This window comes from Mauremys reevesii, linkage group 15 (assembly GCF_016161935.1).
Source record: "Mauremys reevesii isolate NIE-2019 linkage group 15, ASM1616193v1, whole genome shotgun sequence".
Lineage (NCBI taxonomy): Eukaryota > Metazoa > Chordata > Testudines > Geoemydidae > Mauremys > Mauremys reevesii.
The window spans coordinates 11,751,438-11,768,100 of NC_052637.1; the positions used below are offsets into that span (position 1 = coordinate 11,751,438).

General features: G+C 49.6%; 1 protein-coding gene across 4 annotated transcripts in view; it reads left to right on the forward strand.

The window, feature by feature from the left end:
* Positions 1-2,231: 2,231 nt before the first annotated feature.
* The window catches only part of LOC120383792 (butyrophilin subfamily 1 member A1-like), a 71,593-nt gene continuing 57,161 nt past the window's right edge, over positions 2,232-16,663 (forward strand). The window contains exons 1-4 of one of the 4 annotated variants that reach the window (XM_039502049.1): positions 2,480-2,517; positions 3,952-4,092; positions 8,370-8,486; positions 10,094-10,441. In XM_039502049.1, coding sequence (XP_039357983.1) covers positions 8,381-8,486; positions 10,094-10,441 — 454 coding nt within the window. In that variant the 5' untranslated portion in view covers positions 2,480-2,517; positions 3,952-4,092; positions 8,370-8,380. Of the gene's footprint in view, positions 2,518-3,951; positions 4,093-8,369; positions 8,487-10,093; positions 10,442-15,102; positions 15,332-16,663 lie in introns of those variants that run through there. The other 3 variants (XM_039502046.1, XM_039502047.1, XM_039502050.1) reach the window with 3 other exon arrangements.

The following is a 16,663-nucleotide window of genomic DNA, read 5'->3' on the forward strand; positions in this document are numbered from 1 at the left end:
CCTGCAGGCTCCCGCTCAGGAGCTGGTGTCAGCAGAGCCTGGGGCTGCCCCAGGGAGCAAGTTCCAGCCTCTGCAGAAAGTCCCCCCTCCCAGCTGAGCACAGAGGGGACATGCACAGACCCCACTGGGGAGCAGCAGCTGCTCAGCCTAGGCTCCCAGATCACACTGGAGGTGGCAGTCAGCAGCAGCCTCTAGCCCAGGAACTTCAACCCCTGAGAGGGCAGGGGCGGAGGAGACACTACAGGAATTTTCCCACGTTGCTGAGCTGTCACTCAGCAGGCTGGAGTGATCGGAACATCCTCAGGAACATCTGCTGAAGCTTCTGCCCTCACTTACCATGAGAATCTCCTCCCGGCTGAAGGGCTGCCGAGGGGCCCCATTTGTAGCAGTGGGAGGGGATGGGCAGAATCTGTGCAGGGAGAGAGCACAGGAACCCAAGTTAGGCTAGAGGGAGATGCGCTGCCAGACAGAGTCAGAGGGGGAAAGCCCAGGATAGTGAGGGGCAGAGGGGATAAAAGTTACCACAACGGGATGAGCCCTCTGCTGCAGTGGATGTCAAAATAGGACGTGGGTGGCAGAGAGGCTTGTGTTCATTGTTGGCCCATCTCAGCACCCCCTCCACAAGGCTGTGGTGTTAAAGCCCATTGCCGTGTATGTCTTTGTTACATAAAATAATTCATTGTCACTTTACGTGGGTCTTATCTGTCATTTTGATTGCCTGAAAATTACTCTGTTTCCTATAAGCCACTGCAAATGCAATTTCACTCCATTGTATTTATTTATTTTTAATTCACTTTTAAAAGCAGCGTTTTGGTTATTCCTGTTTTCCTTGGTCAGCATGGTGCACATGGATGTCACTGTGCTGCTTAGTGTAGTTTTAATAATAAATAATCACAGAAAATAGTAATTGATGCTAGTATATAAGCAACCACTTACTGTGTTTGTAGCAGAACATTTCTTATGTTCTTACCAGGATTTTGTAATTTACAATTGTTATTTTACAATTTTTGTTCTTTTTATGTTACCTCTAGCACAAGCTTTTTCTTTATCACATGACTTCTTAGATGTCATAGACATGTAAGACTGGAAGGGACCTCAAGAAGCCATCGAGTTCATCTCCCTTGGCTGTGGCAGGTTCAGTAGAGACCATCCTTGGCAGGTGTTTTTTCTAACCTGCTTAGATATTTTTGAAAATCCTACATGCACCTATTTGCATCTTGAGGTGCCTAAATAGTTTTGAAAATTTGTCCTAAAGAATGTAGGCAAGAAGCATAGGGAATGAACTGGAAGTATTAGTACATGAGCCAAACTATGACTTAATTGGCATCCTAGAGACTTGGTGGGGTAACTCTCATGACTGGTATATTGGTATAGAGGGGCATTGCTTGTTCATGAAGGACAGGCAGAGAAAAAAGGATGAGGTGTTATATGGGTGGTGGGTATAATAGGCCAGGGGAGGCTCTGCCTCCTCTGGTACTGCTGCAGGACCCACATTGTGGGGTTTGGAACAAAATTTTTCCTTTATTATGGACTCCAGGGAGCATCAAGAAGCAGGGCCTGCAGCAGAGCCAGTCTCTGGGGAACCTACTGTGTGCAGCTGGCCTGTACTAAGACGTTTGGCTACAACACCTGATTGGTTGGAAGAGTCAGCAGAGCAGCTCTTAAGCCCAGCAGCGGTTCACATGCTGCTCAAACTATTGCTGTGATTAGGCTCATACCTGCCTGGGTCCAGTGCTGTGCCTCCTATCTTGGTCCCAGCCTTGTCTCATTCTGGTTAACCCAATTCTGACTTTTGACTCCGATTCCTGACATCAGCTCTGACCCCTGGCTCTGGCATCAAGTGTCTTACTCCAGTTTTGACCCTGGGCTCTGACTCCTGGTTAATGACTCCTGCTCTGACCACTAGCCATGATTGCTCATGTCCCAGTCACTGACACTGAGGTGTTTAATGCCTCTTTTGCTTCAGTCTTCACTAAAAAGGTTCATTGTGACCAGATAGTCAACATAATTAATATTAACATCAAGGGGGGAGGAATGCCAGCCAAGATAGGGAAAGAACAGGTTAAAGAATATGTAGGTAAGTTAGAGATTTTCAAGTTGGTGGTGCCTGATGAAATTCACCTGTGGGCACTTAAGGAACTGGCTGAAGCCATCTCAAAGCTATTAATGACTTTGAGAACTCCTGGAGGAGGGATGAGGACCCAGGCACATTGTACCTATCTTAAAAAAGGGGAACAAAGAAGACCCAGAGAATTATAGACCAGCCAGCCTAACTTCAGTTACTGGAACATACATCTCAAGCACTCTCCCATGAAGTGTGGGAGACCCCAGTTCAAGTCCTTTCTCTCCCTCAGAGGGAGAGGAAGTGAGTCTGGGTCCCTTCACATTGCAGGTGAGTGCACTAATCACTGGACTGAAAGTGATGAGAGGCAGGCACCTCCTCCTCTGGCCAGATTCTGACTGGGACCTGAACTGATGGTCTGCCTCTGAGCAGACCTGCTGAATTGGGCCCAGAAGGTAAGATAAATGGAGCATCACCTATTTTTCCTGGTTTCATGGGTGCTAGGGATTGGGCAGGAGATAGGCATATGGGTGCTGGGTGGGTGGCAGCAGTGTGCATGACAAGAGGCAGAATCAGGCACTTAGGAGACTGCTACTGCAAACATTTAGGCTCAAAATGAGTTTAGGTTTTTGCTACTAGTAGCAGATTCTGATGGGAAGCAGCTCCTGACAGGTTGACCAGCTCAGCTGCCTGCATCTCAGCCCCCTTCCTTCCCCACCTGGGCTCAGACCCCCTTTCATGAATCCTGCCTCCCCCTGTATGAAATATGGAGCAATAATACATGAGAGACCCCACGAGGTCCGGATCCTGCAAACCCTCCCATTTCACACATCACGTTGGTCTCAAGGGTGCTGCTGTGACTAAGGGCTGCTGGGGAGATGGGGGCTGGGGTTTGCAGGGGGTGTTGGTGGCTGGGAGCATCTGTGCTGCGCATCAGGGACAGGGCACCAGATCTGGGCTCTGCTCCCCGCCTGCTCCTGTTCCCTGTTTGGGAAGGAGCGGGGCTGGGGGGAGGGGAACTCACGTGATTCACAAGATTTCAGCCCTTTAGCTCAGCGCCCAGGGACTCTTCCGCTCCAGCTTCCTGCGATTACAGCAGTGACGGGACCCTGCTGCATTCAGCACCAGCCCGGAGCCCCCAGAGACGTTACTGACATTCAGATTTGGCCATTAAACTAGGGGGGGGGGGGGGACTTTCTCCGGGGGCTGGAAACGGCCCCTGCGGCAGCCCTGGGCTCTGCCGACAGCAGCTCCGGAGCCCGCAGCTGAGCGGGGAGACCCGGGGGAAGGGCGGGGGCCGGGCAGGAAAGTGACTCTGCACCACCGGCCCCTCCTCGCCCCAGCTCTGCTCCCGGGGGGTGCGAGTCCCAGAGCTGCTGCCCGCCGTGAACCCCTCCCCGCCCCGAAGGCCTGCAGGAGCCGAGCCGGGCAGTGCCTGGGTCACATTCAGTCCGCTCCGATCCCCCCCACCTCCACCCCATTGATCAGCTGTTGATTCCCATCCTGTTGACACTCAACTTAGTGACTCCGGATTTCAGCCCCCTCCCCATTCTGCCTCCACCCAGGGCGGTGGCATGAGGGGGGGGGTGGGAACTGGCTGGTGCTTTTTGCTGCTGCTGCTTTATTTCCCCAGCCGGGCAGGGCTGTGGCGGGCGGTGCTGGGGGGGAATTACTGAGAACCCAGCGATCCCTGGGGGGCAGGATCAGCAGCTGGGGGGGGCACTGACCCCCCCTACACTGGCTCACCCAGCAAACTGCCCCTGCCAGGCCCCTTCGCGCCAGCTCCGGGCCCTGCGGGGGCTGGGTGGGCCGGGTACTTTCACAGGAATTTGCTCCGCCCCAACCAGCCCAGGACAGGGACCCTTACTTTCAGTTCCCCTTACTTTCAGTTTGAAGCATGTGGAAGGCCTAGGCAGGGGGATTCGGGCCCCGTCAATTCAGCTACAAATGTAACACAAATAAGGATGAGGGGTCGAGTCTCAAACCCTCCAGCTCCGTGACCCATGTGCGGAACTGGGGCTGCAGCCTCGGTAAGTGACATGGGGAACAGGGCTGGATTTAGGGGCACGTAACCGAGGCGACTGCCTGGGTGCCAGGCTGGGGGGGCGGGGGCGCTGGGCTCGGGGGCTGTGTTTGTTGTTAGTGATAAAAGGAAAAATCAAATGTTTGAAGTAAAATGTTTCAGGTTTTCCTTCTGTGGTTCATTTGTCACTAACCTCTGTTGTCAGATGCTACTGGTGTGGTGCTCTACAAGGGGGAACTATACAAAAATGAGGGGGTTAGTTAAACAAAAGTTAAAAGGTACAGTGACTAAAGTGAAATCCCTGCAAGTTGCATGGGCCCTTTTTAAAGACACCATAATAGGGGCCCAACTTCAATGTATACCCCAAATTAAGAAACACAGTAAAAGAACTAAAAAAGAGCCACCGTGGCTTAACAACCATGTAAAAGAAGCAGTGAGAGATAAAAAGACTTCCTTTAAAAAGTGGAAGTCAAATCCTAGTGAAGCAAATAGAAAGGAGCACAGACACTGCCAACTTAAGTGCAAGAGTGTAATAAGAAAAGCCAAAGAGGAGTTTGAAGAACGGCTAGCCAAAAACTCCAAAGATAATAACAAAATGTTTTTTAAGTACATCAGAAGCAGGAAGCCTTCTAAACAACCAGTGGGACCCCTTGACGATCAAAATACAAAAGGAGCGCTTAAAGACGATAAAGTCATTGCGGAGAAACTAAATGGATTCTTTGCTTCAGTCTTCATGGCTGAGGATGTTAGGGAGATTCCCAAACCTGAACTGGCTTTTGTAGGTGACAAATCTGAGGAACTGTCACAGATTGAAGTGTCACTAGAGGAGGTTTTGGAATTAATTGATAAACTCAACATTAACAAGTCACCAGGACCAGATGGCATTCACCCAAGAGTTCTGAAAGAACTCAAATGTGAAGTTGTGGATCTATTAACTAAAGTTTGTAACCTGTCCTTTAAATCGGCTTTGGTACCCAATGACTGGAAGTTAGCTAATGTGATGCCAATATTTAAAAAGGGCTCTAGAGGTGATCCTGGCAACTACAGACCGGTAAGTCTAACGTCGGTACCGGGAAAATTACTTGAAACAATAGTTAAGAATAAAATTGTCAGACACATAGAAAAACATAAACTGTTGAGCAGTAGTCAACATGGTTTCTGTAAAGGGAAATCATGTCTTACTAATCTATTAGATTTCTTTGAAGGGGTCAACAAACATGTTGACAAGGGGGATCCGGTGGACATAGTGTACTTAGATTTCCAGAAAGCCTTTGACAAGGTCCCTCACCAAAGGCTCTTACGTAAATTAAGCTGTCATGGGATAAAAGGGAACGTCCTTTCATGGATTGAGAACTGGTTAAAAGACAGGGAACAAAGGGTAGGAATTAATGGTAAATTCTCAGAATGGAGAGGGGTAACTAGTGGTGTTCCCCAAGTGTCAGTCCTAGGACCAATCCTGTTCAATTTATTCATAAATGATCTGGAGAAAGGGGTAAACAGTGAGGTGGCAAAGTTTGCAGATGATACTAAACTGCTCAAGATAGTTAAGACCAAAGCAGATTGTGAAGAACTTCAAAAAGATCTCACAAAACTAAGTGATTGGGCAACAAAATGGCAAATGAAATTGAATGTGGATAAATGTACAGTAATGCATATTGGAAAAAATAACCCCAACTATACATACAATATGATGGGGGCAAATTTAGCTACAACGAGTCAGGAAAAAGATCTTGGAGTCATCGTGGATAGTTCTCTGAAGATGTCCACGCAGTGTACAGAAGCGATCAAAAAAGCAAACAGAATGTTAGGAATCATTAAAAGGGGAATGAGAATAAGACTGAGAATATAGTATTGCCCTTATATAAATCCATGGTATGCCCACATCTCGAATACTGTGTACAGATGTGGTCTCCTCAGCTCAAAAAAGATATTCTAGCACTAGAAAAGGTTCAGAAAAGGGCAACTAAAATGATTAGGGGTTTGGAGAGGGTCCCATACGAGGAAAGATTAAAGAGGCTAGGACTCTTCAGCTTGGAAAAGAGAAGACTAAGGGGGGGATATGATAGAGGTATATAAAATCATGAGTCATGTTGCGAAAGTGGATAAGGAAAAGTTATTTACTTATTCCCATAATACAAGAACTAGGGGTCACCAAATGAAATTAATAGGCAGCAGGTTTAAAACAACTAGGTTCTTCTTCACGCAGCACACAGTCAACTTGTGGAACTCCTTACCTGAGGAGGTTGTGAAGGCTAGGACTATAACAGTGTTTAAAAGGGAACTGGATAAATTCATGGTGGCTAAGTCCATAAATGGCTATTAGCCAGGATGGGTAAAAATGGTGTCCCTAGCCTCTGTTTGTCAGAGGATGGAGATGGATGGCAGGAGAGAGATCACTTGATCATTGCCTGTTAGGTCCAGTCCCTCTGGGGCACCTGGCATTGGCTCCTGTCGGTAGACAGATACTGGGCTAGATGGACCTTTGGTCTAACCCAGTACGGCCGTTCTTATGTTCTGTTCAATGTTGATATCAATCGTCTGCATGCGTGTGTTACCTCTGCGTGGTGCCCCAGCTCTGCAGATAGCTGAACCAGCAGACCCGAGAGAACCCCAATGACACAGACTCTAGTAAGGTGCAAGCACGTCGGCCAGGTTTATTGTCGAAGAGAAACACAGTCTTCAGCTCCCAGGCAAACGAAGTCTAAGGTGCTGCTAAGGTGCTGCTAGCCAGTACATATGTGCTCCCTGGCAATGGACTCAGCTCAGTCAGTGACGGGACTTTCCACTGCTCCCTAGGCTGGACAAAGACATCCACTCTGGGGTGCATTTTTATACACAGGTACAAACAAGTTACACGTCACTCCTGACGTATTGAGGTGCAACCCCTCTATGTAGCAAGGTGCCGCCTCTCATCTTGTACATGTTGGTTCGAACAAAACAACTCTATCCATCATATTACCCTTTTGCCCCTGTCATTGGGATGGGTCAGCCTGTTCCTTGTTATCCATGTGGAGTGTACAAGTACGCGACTGGTCTGATATCTAGTGTTCAGGACCTTTCAGGTACGTCTCTTTTTGTAGCGTCAGCCCTTTCCTTGCCAGCTTCTGTGAGCAGGGCCTGCCTCTGGCTCACAGCTTAACTTTGCTTTATATTAGTAAAGTCTTGACCATTACTTTAGTTCAGGCCTTAGGCCTCATACTGGGCCTCTGACAAGGGTTTATATTTCAGGGCCTCCTCTTACTACATACATTTGCCCACTTTTTGTCTTTTTAAGGGGAGGATGTTTACCCATCATCCCGGAAAAGCATAATGCATGGACTGAAGATAACCCAGTGGGCTAAACACTGTTATGTGGTTACCTTATTTTACCATTCATACACGCATGCCCCATGGAGGGTCCAGCTTAGCTCACTCTCTCCCTGTCCCTTTTTTCTCTCTCAATCCCAAGTGAGTTCCTGTGTCTCTGTCAGCCCAGTCCCTTAACACAGAGACCTGGCACCTTCTCCGTTTGTGCTCCAGCTCTGGGCTATGGCTCCTCTTCCTGTAGAGAGGTGGGGGGAAGAAACTTGGTGTAGGAGTTGATGCTCATTCATTGAGGCTTCCCATTGTCCTTTCAAAATCCTTCATTGATATGGGTTGATTCCAGCCCAGACAGTCCGAGTGGCTCTACATCTCAGACACCTAGCCTGTTCGGCCATGTCCCAGCGAGAGAATCAATTCTTTCCCCCAAAGCAGCAGTGATGCCAGGGGGATCGGTACAGAATCCTACAGATTGTTCATAAAAATGTTTCAGTAAAATTCCCGACCTGTCACATCTTCATGGAGAAAACACAGTGTACTAAAGGGCTCTTTAATACAGTGGAGAAAGGCATAAAAAGAACCAATGGCTGCAAGTTAAAACTGGATAAATTCTAATTAGAATTAAGGCACAGAATTGTAACCGTGAGGGTGATTAATCACTGGAACAAACTACCCAGGGAAGTGGTGAATTGTCCATCTCTTGCTCTCTTCAGACAAAGACTTGGTGACTTTCTGGAAGATGCTTCAGTCAAACACAAGTTTGGGCTCAGTACGGGGGTAAATGGGTGGGAGTCTTTGGCCTGTGGCACATATAGACAAGATGATCTAATGGTCCCCTCTGAACTTAGTCTATGAATATTGGGAAGTGCACTAATGTAAACATAACTGATCCATGGACCAGGGCTATGAAAGTCAGACAACCGTGGTACTGTCACTGCATCCCACTCACTCGCTGTGTGGTTTGTTATGTCTCCTGTTCCCTAGAACAAGCTACGATGACAGGGAAGGTTCCCTTGTTCTCCCCCGGCTCCACTGTGAGGTCCGCTCTGCCCGGCTACGTCGCTCTCTTCCTCGCTCTACAGGTTCACGGACTGGTATCAGGTAGGAGCTCCAGCCTCCTCGCTGGGTTTGCTGCTGTTGCTATTGCTGGTCATCACCGTCCACCTCGCATCACTGCCTTGTCTTGTAAACCATGTCTGCTCAACTGCCCACAACCAGCAACATGGAGAAATCACAGGGTACACCTGGGTCCCCAGGAACATGGTTATTGTCATACACCATCATGTCAGGCCTAGACAATACATCCATCCTACTGCTCTGGCTGATTTCTGGCAGCTTCTAAAACACAGAACACAGTGAGCACCACTACAGGGTTCGCAAACTGTTTAAAAGGACACTACCAATTCCTATACACTGCACTGACTGACCATATATGTCACAAATCAGACTCTTCAGCCACGAAGGAGTCCTGAATCCTAGGCTCTCCAGTTTAGACGTAACAACCCACAAGTCATTTATGCTGCACTAGGCACATCTGACTAGGGCTCAGAGCTAGACCTCATCTCACAGTGACGATGTGAGGATATTTGCTGGCTTCTTCATTCTGTGCCTTAAGTGAAGCCCTGATAGTGACCACTCCACCGCCAGGGCTGGCTCCACAGCTACTTGAGCATTTTGGTTCCCCCCTGCTGTGGTTTCCATCCTGTTAATTTAACCAGCTCTCTCTGTCTCTCCTGATGCTGAGTCTCTTCACTGAGACCCCCACATCCTGGGCAGTTCCACAGTGACCAGTTCTCTGTTTCCTGCACTTTTCCATCTGCCTCCTCCCCCTCTCCATTATCTGACCCCTGACTTTACCTTTAAAGCCATTGCCTGCATAGTGATGGTCTGTTTTCATATCTTTACACCTTGTCCGCCTTTACACCACCCCTCCTGCAGCTAACGAGGCCCCTGTGCTGGAGCAGCATGAAAAGGCCCTGGTGTATCAGAGAACCAGGCCCCAGAGTGTCCATGAGAAGTTAGAGGTTTATTCAGAGATAGTAGGGACAGTGTATGACACTCACATGTGAACTCTGTGTGACAGATACTGCAGCCACATGCAGCATTTTGGGGACTATCAAATTCACTTTATGCATGTTCTGTTTATTTGTGTCCCCTTTATCAATGGTATCTATACACGTTATATGTATCTTTGTGGGCTCAGGATTGTAATCTATGCCATGGGGGAGGGTTAGCCCATCTCCTTCAGAATTTGCCAACCATGGAGGGTAATTACTTGAGGACAGGTAACAGCTCCAGAGAAGTACCACCCTAGGGAGAGTTGCATAAACTGGGTTAGACCAGGTCCCAGAAGCCCAAGAGAACAAAGATGTTTGGTATAAAAGCTGGATTTGAACTGACTGGAGGCCCGAGATCTTGGGCTGCAAAGTGACAGGACCTGTTAACCAAGAGGACAAACCCTTAGAGAAAGGTTTGAAAGACTTTGGAACCTACCAGAGAGTCCCATGTGCCAGATGAGAATTTTTTGGGATAAGTGTAATGTGTGTTCAAACCTTTGATTGGTTTATGCTCTGTCAAGCTTTTGTCTTTAAATGGTCTTTCACTTCTAACCCAGGGTGCTCTCTTACTGTGGGTCTTACTGCTGAATTAATGTCAAACCCCAGCCCCCATGCCAATTAAATTTCCTTTTTTCACCGTACATTTCACAGCACAGTTCACAGTGACTGGACCTGACCATCCAATCACTGCCTCCCTAGGGGGGGAGGCCGTCCTGCCCTGCCACCTCTCCCCCAGGATGAGCGCTGAGAACATGGAGGTGAGATGGTTCCGATCCAAGTACTCGCCAGTTGTGCACCTGTACCATGATGGGCAGGATCAGTATGGAGAGCAGATGCCGGAATATCGAGGAAGAACTGAGCTCTTGAAAGACGACATCACCACTGGGAGAGTTTCCCTGAGAATACGTGATATCCGACCCTCCGATGATGGACAGTACCGGTGTTTTTTTCAGTCCAGTGTCTCTTACAAAGAAGCTTTATTGGAACTGCAGGTGGCAGGTCAGTAACTTGTTCTGCCGTTTTAATGTCTTCAACAGGGTAATAAGTGGAGTCAGAAGTTTCATTGTGAGATTACACAATTCTTTTCATTATAATGGGTCAGCAGTTCTGCTCTGGATAAGGTTGATTCTAGTTTGCTGTTTAATATCCGTTTTTTATAAGTTCTCTAAAACCCAGATGCATACTCAGATTGCCTTGAAAATTGCTGTGACGCATTGGTCTCTGGGGTGGGGCTGGTGGCCCAAATTTGAGGGCATTGGAGCAAAGGGTTAATGAGACACACTAACACCCTTACACAGTCAAGTGACATTAACATGTTGTGGGTATTACAATTATATTGTGCACACAGGGGGAAACAATGGATGATCCTCCCCAAACTGATGCCATCAGCTGGGATTGATCTCTGCTCGTGTCTGGCCCCTTCAGGGTAACAGTGGTTGATACACAAGACCCTGTAGTCCAGAGCCTGGTCTAAGAGTTGCATAATTGAGAAATTCCCCACTCCCAGAAAAGGTAGAGGCAGTAAGGCTGACCCCTGAAGTTGCTGTCAGAGAGACCAGCAAGGGGACACAGGTGCAGCTAGTTCTGTAACAAGGACATGAGTTTAGGCCAGGTGTAGTGAACATCTGGCTCTACATTCAAACACTGAGCCTACTCCACACAAACCACCCCTGACTTGCAAAATGTTATCGCCTCGTCACCCTGGCCCTGTGGGTGTGGATTTCTTCTGGGACATTGCCTTCACTTACCCCTCACCAAGCGCTGGTGATCACTGGCATATCTGACACAAGGCTGCTGACAGTCTCCATGGCAAGGAGTCTGAGCCCTGCTACTGACAGAGCATGCACTGCTCAGTGCTGAAATGAGGCATGATTGATCCCTCAAGGTACACCTGCACCTCTCCTGATGTCACTGTGACAGCTCTGCCAATATGCTCCAAATAATCCCTCCTGTGGTCATTACAGCTACACCGAGCATAGTGGATGCAGCTTTAGTGCATGCAACCAGTTCCCAGTGGTTATTGCCAGCTCCAAAGGGGCAGAGTTAAGGTTGTTTGGGTATTTACCTTCCCAATGAATTTCCTAGTTTTAGAGGTCTGAGTATTGCTGAATTCAGCGTTCTGGAAGTGCACGAAATAATACAGAGTTAAGGTTGTCTGGAGGTATCTAAGGCTACATCTACACTACTGCCGGGATCGACAGAGTGGAGATCGATGCACCATGATCGATTTAGCGGGTCTAGTGAAGACATATCAAATCGACCGCAGATCACTCACCAGTCAACCCATGTACTCTACCCCACTGAGAAGAGTAAGGTAAGTCAATGGGAGACTGAATAATAATAAGTATTATTCATGTAGTTGGAGTTGCATACCTGAGGTCGACTTACTGCGATAGTATAGACCTACCCTAAGTTTTTTGTCAGTGAATGGACATGAGGAGGGATTACAGGAAGGTGCCACTGTTTGTGTTGTGTTTCACTGATTTGAATTGCAGCATGTATCTGCCTGCACTGCAGCTGCATTCCCTGTGTTCAGTGTAGCAGTACTAACCAGTGGAGAGAGTAGTGGGAACAGGGTCTCAGAGCAGTCACTGTGCTATGGAGAGCAGGAGATAATATCACCAGGCAGCCTGAACTCTGTGCTAAAAAAGATTTTGTCACTGAATTTTCTAGTGTTTTTTTTTTTTAAACAAAAAGGGAAATGTTTGTTGTAGGAGTTAGTGGCCATTTAGGTGGTTGTAGTCATGGGTGGTGGGTATAATAGGCATGGGAATGGTACGCCTTCCTTGCTGCCCACCTGCTGCTGGATGCCTGTGCTGCAGTGGCCCTGCCACTTCATCACCACCACCACCCCTCCAGAAGTCCCCCCTGTTCACTGCGTCCCTCCTCGTGGGAGGGGGAGTGAAGAGGGAACACAGCAAGCCAGCGGCGGCCAGCGGGGGAGTGGGGCAGCTTGGTCATGAGCTGCCTGGTGCTGGGGGTGGGGGGGGGGCTGGTGGCTTGGGGTGGGGGGAAGGGTCTTGGCTTGGCGCTCGGGTGGCTGGCAGCTCGGCCCAGCACTGGGGCTGGCCTACCGCTCGGGGGCCCAGCTCTTCAGCCCAACACTTGTGCTCAGGGGCCCGTGGCTCAGCCCTGTGTTGGAGCCATCCCAGCTTGGCTGGGGCAGGGAGGCCGGCTGCTCAGGCCAGCACTGGGGCTGGTTGCCCCGTGGTTGGTCAGTGCCCCTCCCGCTGTGCACTCTGACAGCGCAGTGGGGATAATGGTCGTGCTCTGCAATGTTTGCAGTGGGTAGCTGGTAACCGGGCTGGTGAAAGAAATCTCATGCCAGGTCCCTGCCCCAACAGCTTGATAGTTTTATTATACAGCGGCTAATTTAAGCGTGTGAGAGGAAACTGGTGTATCTGTCTCCTTCTCCACCCCTCCCCCCACAACATGTAGCTCCCCTCTGCCCTGCGTTTCTGGGTGCCCACATCACAGGCAGCAGCTGACTGGTGGGCCAGACATTACCTCGGTTATGTAGCCTGAGCTGTGCTCCTCTCCCCAGCTACCATGCTGAGCTGGGCCCCCGCCTGGTCCAGCCAGACTTACCCAGCCATGTTGCAGGCCCACCAATCCAACTCCCGTCCCACACACAGGAGATGTGTATTTTAACTATTCATTTCCTGCATTTTAGGTGTTTACATTTTCATCACATTCAGCCTCCCACCCCACTTCCCGTGATCACAGATTACATGAAGGGGTTAGACACCCGAGTGCCAGGGTCTCCCAGATCCCAGGCCATGCGGGCGCCAAAAAAAGGAGTTCAGAGCCCTGCAGAAGGGTAGGGCTCCCCAGATCCCAGCATGGGAAAGGGAGAATTTGGGGCTAACAGGACTCCTGCCTCGAAACCACAACTGTTACACTACCCCTCACCATATCAAATCCCTCCCATCCAGTGATGAGCTGCCAAAATCTTAACAACCGGTTCCCTATAAAAGTTCTGATTTAAGGGGAGCAGGGAGGGGCCAGGGTAGAGGAGACATACTCATGGGGCCAGGGGCCTGCAGGGCCTGGGGCAAATTGCCCCACTTGCCCACCCGCCCCAGCAGCCTTAGAGCTTGCAACCTCCTCCCCCTTACCTTGCTGGCAGCTCAAAGCAGCAGGACGTCTCTGCCCAGCTGATGCTGGCGGCTGGCTATGCTGCAGCTGGAGGGAAGCGGGGGAAGGGCTGGGGGAGCCTCAGCCTCCCCAGCTAGGAATCCTGGGAGCAACAGGATGGTCCGGCCCGCGGACCGGAGTTCTTTGCCCACCCCCTGGCCCTTTAACAACCGGTTCTCCACAGAGGTCTAATTTTAGCAACTGGTTCTTGGGAACCTGTGGGAACCGGCTCCAGCTCACCACTGCTCCCATCCCACTCCTTCCCCTTACCTGAGGAGGCCCCAACCCTTCTTTCCCTCCCTACTAGAGGCCTGTCCTGTAGTAGATGACTTCTGGGTACCCTTCTGGCTCTGTCAATCTGTTTCTTCACTTCAGCAGGTGGGTATTGTAGTTTTAAGAATGCTTGATAGAGATCCTGTAGGTGTTTGTTTCTGTCTGAGGGATTGGAGCAAATGTGGTTGTATCTTAGGGTACGTCTACACTACGGGACTATTCCGAATTTGCATAAACCAGTTTTGTAAAACAGATTGTATAAAATTGAGTGCGCGCGGCCACACTAAACACACTAAATCGGTGGTGTGCGTCCACGGTCCGAGGCTAGCATCGACTTCTGGAGCGTTGCACTGTGGGTAGCTATTCCGTAGCTATCCCATAGTTCCCGCAGCCTCCCCCGCCCCTTGGAATTTCCGGGTTGAGATCCCAGTGCCTGATGGGGCAAAAATCATTGTCACGGGTGGTTCTGGGTAAATGTCGTCAGTCACTCACGTGATTCACAAGATTTCAGCCCTTTAGCTCAGCGCCCAGGGACTCTTCCGCTCCAGCTTCCTGCGATTACAGCAGTGACGGGACCCTGCTGCATTCAGCACCAGCCCGGAGCCCCCAGAGACGTTACTGACATTCAGATTTGGCCATTAAACTAGGGGGGGGGGGACTTTCTCCGGGGGCTGGAAACGGCCCCTGCGGCAGCCCTGGGCTCTGCCGACAGCAGCCCGAGCCCGCAGCTGAGCGGGGAGACCCGGGGGAAGGGCGGGGGCCGGGCAGGAAAGTGACTCTGCACCACCGGCCCCTCCTCGCCCCAGCTCTGCTCCCGGGGGGTGCGCGTCCCAGAGCTGCTGCCCGCCGTGAACCCCTCCCCGCCCGAAGGCCTGCAGGAGCCGAGCCGGGCAGTGCCTGGGTCACATTCAGTCCGCTCGATCCCCACCTCCACCCCATTGATCAGCTGTTGATTCCCATCCTGTTGACACTCAACTTAGTGACTCCGGATTTCAGCCCCCTCCCCATTCTGCCTCCACCCAGGGCGGTGGCATGAGGGGGGGGGTGGGAACTGGCTGGTGCTTTTTGCTGCTGCTGCTTTATTTCCCCAGCCGGGCAGGGCTGTGGCGGGCGGTGCTGGGGGGGAATTACAGAGAACCCAGCGATCCCTGGGGCAGGATCAGCAGCTGGGGGCACTGACCCCTACACTGGCTCACCCAGCAAACTGCCCCTGCCAGGCCCTCCCCGCCAGCTCCGGGCCCTGCGGGGGCTGGGTGGGCCGGGTACTTTCACAGGAATTTGCTCCGCCCCAACCAGCCCAGGACAGGGACCCTTACTTTCAGTTCCCCTTACTTTCAGTTTGAAGCATGTGGAAGGCCTAGGCAGGGGGATTCGGGCCCCGTCAATTCAGCTACAAATGTAACACAAATAAGGATGAGGGGTCGAGTCTCAAACCCTCCAGCTCCGTGACCCATGTGCGGAACTGGGGCTGCAGCCTCGGTAAGTGACATGGGGAACAGGGCTGGATTTAGGGGCACGTAACCGAGGCGACTGCCTGGGTGCCAGGCTGGGGGGGCGGGGGCGCTGGGCTCGGGGGCTGTGTTTGTTGTTAGTGATAAAAGGAAAAATCAAATGTTTGAAGTAAAATGTTTCAGGTTTTCCTTCTGTGGTTCATTTGTCACTAACCTCTGTTGTCAGATGCTACTGGTGTGGTGCTCTACAAGGGGGAACTATACAAAAATGAGGGGTTAGTTAAACAAAAGTTAAAAGGTACAGTGACTAAAGTGAAATCCCTGCAAGTTGCATGGGCCCTTTTTAAAGACACCATAATAGGGGCCCAACTTCAATGTATACCCCAAATTAAGAAACACAGTAAAAGAACTAAAAAAGAGCCACCGTGGCTTAACAACCATGTAAAAGAAGCAGTGAGATAAAAAGACTTCCTTTAAAAAGTGGAAGTCAAATCCTAGTGAAGCAAATAGAAAGGAGCACAGACACTGCCAACTTAAGTGCAAGAGTGTAATAAGAAAAGCCAAAGAGGAGTTTGAAGAACGGCTAGCCAAAAACTCCAAAGATAATAACAAAATGTTTTTTAAGTACATCAGAAGCAGGAAGCCTTCTAAACAACCAGTGGGACCCCTTGACGATCAAAATACAAAAGGAGCGCTTAAAGACGATAAAGTCATTGCGGAGAAACTAAATGGATTCTTTGCTTCAGTCTTCATGGCTGAGGATGTTAGGGAGATTCCCAAACCTGAACTGGCTTTTGTAGGTGACAAATCTGAGGAACTGTCACAGATTGAAGTGTCACTAGAGGAGGTTTTGGAATTAATTGATAAACTCAACATTAACAAGTCACCAGGACCAGATGGCATTCACCCAAGAGTTCTGAAAGAACTCAAATGTGAAGTTGTGGATCTATTAACTAAAGTTTGTAACCTGTCCTTTAAATCGGCTTTGGTACCCAATGACTGGAAGTTAGCTAATGTGATGCCAATATTTAAAAAGGGCTCTAGAGGTGATCCTGGCAACTACAGACCGGTAAGTCTAACGTCGGTACCGGGAAAATTACTTGAAACAATAGTTAAGAATAAAATTGTCAGACACATAGAAAAACATAAACTGTTGAGCAGTAGTCAACATGGTTTCTGTAAAGGGAAATCATGTCTTACTAATCTATTAGATTTCTTTGAAGGGGTCAACAAACATGTTGACAAGGGGGATCCGGTGGACATAGTGTACTTAGATTTCCAGAAAGCCTTTGACAAGGTCCCTCACCAAATGATCTTACGTAAATTAAGCTGTCATGGGATAAAAGGGAACGTCCTTTCA